At 47.0% G+C, this 6,000-nt stretch overlaps 1 protein-coding gene across 10 annotated transcripts in view; it reads right to left on the bottom strand.

Moving 5' to 3' along the window:
* The window catches only part of cux1b (cut-like homeobox 1b), a 174,090-nt gene that overhangs the window by 122,362 nt on the left and 45,728 nt on the right, over nucleotides 1-6,000 (bottom strand). For all 10 annotated transcript variants that reach the window (XM_036965636.2, XM_036965639.2, XM_036965638.2 and 7 more), the window contains exon 4: nucleotides 1,512-1,590. In XM_036965636.2, the coding sequence (XP_036821531.2) occupies nucleotides 1,512-1,590 (79 nt within the window). The remainder of the gene's footprint in view (nucleotides 1-1,511; nucleotides 1,591-6,000) is intronic.

Here is a 6,000-nt window from a genome sequence, read left to right as displayed (position 1 = left end):
CGTTACACACACACACACTAAGTTACACACACACACACACACTAAGTTACACACACACACACACACTACGTTACACACACACTACGTTACACACACACACACTAAGTTACACACACACACACTACGTTACACACACACACACTACGTTACACACACACACACTACGTTACACACACACACACTACGTTACACACACACACACACACTAAGTTACACACACACACACTAAGTTACACACACACACTACGTTACACACACACACACTACGTTACACACACACACACTACGTTACACACACACACACTACGTTACACACACACACACTACGTTACACACACACACACTACGTTACACACACACACACTACGTTACACACACACACACTACGTTACACACACACACTACGTCACACACACACACACACACACACACACACACACACACACACACACACACACACACACGGAGCTAGCTAGTGTGGGGAGGAGTGGTCCTGTTGAGAAACAGCAGTTAGGATTAGCTACAGTCATCCACCCTACTCTACACCGCTGTAGTGCTGAGAGAGAGCGATGTCTCCCATGCCAATAAAGCCCTTTTGAATTGAGAGCGCGACAGAGAGGAAGCATTTCGTACGACAAATGACACGGGTGATTCCCTATGTGCCGCTAGTTTAAGTCGGAGTTGAGTTGCGGATCAGTGTTGTCTGTTGCTCTGATAAAGTGGGGCTTGTCAGTCAGTCTGATTCTCACCGGTGGGGGACGGGTGATTGACAGGCGTAAAGTAGGAAGTGACGGGAGAGTGATGCACATCATCATCCCCGCAAAATGAGCAGTGTGTGTGTGTGTGTGTGTTTGTATGTAGGGTTCTGTAAATGTCCAGGCCTCAACACACAACACCCACTCCAACAAGCTATCCAGGCTGTATCACAACCAGGCGTGACTGGGAGTCCCATAGGGCAGCGCACATTTGGCCCGGCATCATCTGGGTTTAGCCGGTATAGACCGTCATTGTAAATAAATAAAAATGTGTTCTTAACTGACTTGCCTAGTTTAAAAAATAATAATAATGATAATTACTTTGAATGAGCATGTATGAAATGGCCTCAATATCGCGTGTCAAGTTAAGAACAGCACAGCCAGGGTTGGGACAGACATATTCATCACAGTGAACTACACGTACAACAGGCCTAAAGCATAGACATATAGCAGAGAAAGAAATGGTGCTGGGAATGACCCGTCTTCCCCCAGGATTAAATATAGTTCTACAGCTTTGTCTTCCCCTGTTGGTGCTGATGAGCCTGTTTCTATGGATGAGGGAGCAGTCTGAACAGCATGTCACCGAGCTGAGTGGATGAAGGCCTGGTACTACACACAACCATCTCCTCTCTTACCTGGGACATCTATCTCCTCTCCTCTCTTACCTGGGACATCCATCTCCTCTCCTCTCTTACTTGGGACAACCATCTCCTCTCCTCTCCTCTCTTACTTGGGACATCTATCTCCATCTCTTACCTGGAACATCTATCAATCTCTTGTAGACGTTCAAGAAGGAACCTTCTGCTTCTTTACTTCTTTTGCTCAAGGCATCGATCTGAAAGGAGGATAGGATTAGAAGATGAGAGGAGAGAGAAGAGACGATGAGAGGAGAAAAGAGGATAGGATTAGAAGATGAGAGGAGACGATGAGAGGAGAGAGAAGAGACGATGAGAGGAGAAAAGAGGAACAATTTAATCAAAACACACAGTTGGACAAACTGACAGCTAATAGCACTGCTTCGTTTTGGTGTGTTTCATGTGTGCATGTCTATAATTTGGGGCAGCAGGTAGCCTCGTGGTTAGAGGAGGCAGGTAGCCTAGTGGTTAGAGGAGGCAGGTAGCCTCCTGGTGACCCACACCAGTCTGTGTGAGCCTCTGGTGACCCACACCAGTCTGTGTGAGCCTCTGGTGACCCACACCAGTCTGTGTGAGCCTCTGGTGACCCACACCAGTCTGTGTGAGCCTCTGGTGACCCACACCAGTCTGTGTGAGCCTCTGGTGACCCACACCAGTCTGTGTGAGCCTCTGGTGACCCACACCAGTCTGTGTGAGCCTCTGGTGACCCACACCAGTCTGTGTGAGCCTCTGGTGACCCACACCAGTCTGTGTGCTCCAACGTCAAAAGTCAAGGTGTCGGAATACCTTTTTGAATGTACAAATAAACAAACTTAAATATCACATTTACAGAACTATTCAGACCCTTTACTCAGTACTTTGTTGAAGCACCTTTGCCAGCAATTACAGCCACAATTCTTTTGGGTATGACATTACAAGCTTGGCACACCTGTATTTGGGGAGTTTCTCCCATTCTTCTCTGCAGATCCTCTCAAGCCCTGTCAGGTTGGATGGGGAGTGTCGCTGCACAGCTATTTTCAGGTCTCACCATAGATGTTCGATCTGGTTCAAGTCCGGGCTCTGGCTGGGCCTTAAGAACATTCAGAAACTTGTTCCCGAAGCAACTCCTGCATTGTCTTGGCTTTGTGCTTAGGGTCGTTGTCCTGTTGGAAGGTGAACCTTCACTCCAGTCTGAGGTCCTGAGATCAACAATCTCTATGTCCCGAGTAGTCTCCCTGCCTCTAAAAAACAACACCACAGCATGATGCTGCCACCACCATGCTTCACCGTAGGGATGGTGCCAGGTTTCCTCCAGACAGGACACTTGTCATTCTGGCCAAATAATTCAGTCTCTCTTGGTTTCATCAGACCAGAGAATCTCATTTCATCAGGTCTGAGAGTCTTTAGGAGACATTTGGTAAACTCCAAGCGGACTGTCATGTGGCTTTTACTGAGGAGTGGCTTCCGTCTAGCCACTATACCGTCTAGCCACTAAGGCCTGATTGGTGGAGTGCTGCTGCAGAGATGGTTGTCCTTCTGGAAGGTTCTCCAATCTCCACAGAGGAACTGGAGCTCTGTCAGTAACCATTGGGTTCTTGTTCACCTCCCTGACCAAGGCCCTTTGGCCGGGCGGCCAGCTCTAGGAAGAGTCTTGGTGGTTCCAAACGTATTTTTTGGTACCTTTCCATTTTTTGGTACCCTTCCCCAGATCTGTGCCGCAACACAATCCGGTCTGAGCTCTACGGACAATTAATTTGACCGCATGGCTTGGTTTTTGCTCTGATATGCACTGTGGGATCTTATATAGACAGGTGTGTGCCCATCCAAACCATGTCCAATCAATTGAATTTACCACAGGTGGACCTCCCAGTCAACATCTCAAGGATGATCAATGGAAACAGAATTAACCTGAGCTCAATTTATAGTCTCATAGCAAAGGGTCTGAAGCGGAGTCTGAGGGTTAGGATAATGAAGTCAGAGGGTTAGAATAATGTCTGTTTGATTCTCATCATGACCCAGAGAAATCCACTTTTCAATGACAAATCAAGACAGAGGGAAGTATCAGGTTTGGTTTCAGTTACCAAACATACAATATTGCACAAATCCCCTGTCTTGGTCACAGACAGTACTAGAATACAGGGTTGACCACACACAGTGATGTAGGAATCCAACGCCACAGACAGGGAAGGTTAATCAACAACACGGCTACAGACCACTGGACAACAGGATTGACAACAACACGGCTACAGACCACTGGACAACAGGATTGACAACAACAGGTCTAAAATAAATCACTGGATAACAGGGTTGACCAGGTCTATAGACCACTGGATAACAGGGTTGACCAGGTCTATAGACCACTGGATAACAGGGTTGACCAGGTCTATAGACCACTGGATAACAGGGTTGACCAGGTCTATAGACCACTGGATAACAGGGTTGACCAGGTCTATAGACCACTGGATAACAGGGTTGACCACACCAAGTCCAAAACACCCATCACAGGGTTGAAACATGAGGAATTACAACACCATATTAATACCATTACACATGTCTATGTAGCAGGTTCATTTGACAGGGGAAGGGCACAATGATTAGGCCTAACAATCAGAATACAAGTCGCCAAGGCGGGTGGTCAAACGTGTGTGCGAGCGCGCGGTAAGTACAGCGGAAAATAGCTGACAAGTTGAATAACACCCATACCGCTGCACCACGTCAATACACACCACCAGACTGTGAAGGCCCTGAAATAACAGCACGTTAAAATAATAACCACAACCCCATGTTACACTGGAATATTCTCTGCCCTGCAGCAAGGCAGCCTTGTCACGGTATCTGTGTGTGTGTGTGTGTGTGTGTGTGTGTGTGTGTGTGTGTGTGTGTGTGTGTGTGTGTCGGTGTGTGTGTGTGTGTCGGTGTGTGTGTGTGTGTGTGTGTCGGTGTGTGTGTGTGTGTGTGTGTGTGTGTGTCGGTGTGTGTGTGTCGGTGTGTGTGTGTGTGTCGGTGTGTGTGTGTGTGTCGGTGTGTGTGTGTGTGTGTGTGTGGGTGTGTGTGTGTGTGTGTGTGTGGGTGTGTGTGTGTGTGTGTGTCGGTGTGTGTGTGTGTGTCGGTGTGTGTGTGTGTGTGTGTGTGTGTGTGTCGGTGTGTGTGTGTGTCGGTGTGTGTGTGTGTCGGGCTCATGAAGGTGAAATCATTGGGTAAAACTAGAACGTCCACTCACTCCATCCCCCATAACACCCAGGTTTACAAAAGCAACTTCCACACACGCCCTTTGGACACACAAATATGAGAGGACAAATAAGCGTTATGCTGAAACTAGGCACAATTGACTCCAAGGGGAATAACCAAGCAAAGTCTTAGAAAACAAAACTAACAGAAAGAGAAAACGCCTTGATATGGGAAGTATTGCTTCAGTATTGATTAACCCATCAACTACAGAGTTGACACTGGAAACAAAATGAGTGATTTATTAAAAACCTCAGATGAAAAGCAACATCACCCGAGAAACGTGCAGCCATGCAGAATGACAGGAATTAAGATTAGTGGGCTGTGATTGGCTGATGCCAGGGTTTTTGTCGTGTCTCTTTTCACAGGAAGCAATTTAAACATGGCCAGGGGCACAGAGAGAGAGAGAGAGAGAGAGAGAGAGAGAGAGACAGGGAGAGAGAGAGAGACAGGGAGAGACACAGAGAGAGAGAGAGAGAGACACAGAGGGAGAGACACAGAGAGGGAGAGACACAGAGGGAGAGACACAGAGGGAGAGACACAGAGGGAGAGACACAGAGGGAGAGACACAGAGGGAGAGACACAGAGAGGGAGAGAGACAGACAGAGGGAGAGAGAGAGAGAGTGGCAGAGAGAGAGAGAGTGGCAGAGAGAGAGAGCGAGAGAGTGGCAGAGAGAGAGAGCGAGAGAGTGGCAGAGAGAGAGAGCGAGAGAGTGGCAGAGAGAGAGAGCGAGAGTGGCAGAGAGAGAGAGTGAGAAATAGAGAGAGAGAGTGAGAAAGAGAGTGGCAGAGAGAGAGAGTGAGAAACAGAGAGACAGTGGCAGAGAGAGAGAGAGAGTGGCAGAGAGAGAGAGAGAGTGAGAGTGAGAGAGAAACAGAGAGAGAGACAGACAGAGAGGGAGAGTGAGAAACAAAGAGAGACAGAGTGGCAGAGAGAGAGACAGAGTGGCAGAGAGAGAGAGAGAGACAGAGTGGCAGAGAGGCAGAGAGAGAGAGAGAGAGAGAGAGAGAGAGAGAGAGAGAGAGAGAGATAATCTACATAGGTGTACAGAGGCCCATTATCAGCAACCATCACTCCTGTGTTCCAATGGCACGTTGTGTTAGCTAATCCAAGTATATCATTTTAAAGGGCTAATTGATCATAATTGATCCTTTTGCAATTATGTTAGCACTAGAGGTCGACCGACTATGATTTTTCAACGCCGATACCGATTATTGGAGGACCCAAAAAAGGCGATACCGATTAATCGGCCGATTTAAAAAAATATATATTTGTAATAATGACAATTACAACAATACTGAATGACACATATTTTAACTTAATATAATACATCAATAAAATCAATTTAGCCTCAAATAAATAATGAAACATGTTCAATATGGTTTAAATAATGCAAAAACAAAGT

This window comes from Oncorhynchus mykiss, chromosome 27 (genome assembly GCF_057628025.1).
Source record: "Oncorhynchus mykiss isolate SJ-2025 chromosome 27, ASM5762802v1, whole genome shotgun sequence".
Taxonomy (NCBI): Eukaryota; Metazoa; Chordata; class Actinopteri; order Salmoniformes; family Salmonidae; genus Oncorhynchus; species Oncorhynchus mykiss.
This window is presented reverse-complemented; position numbering and strand designations above follow the sequence as displayed.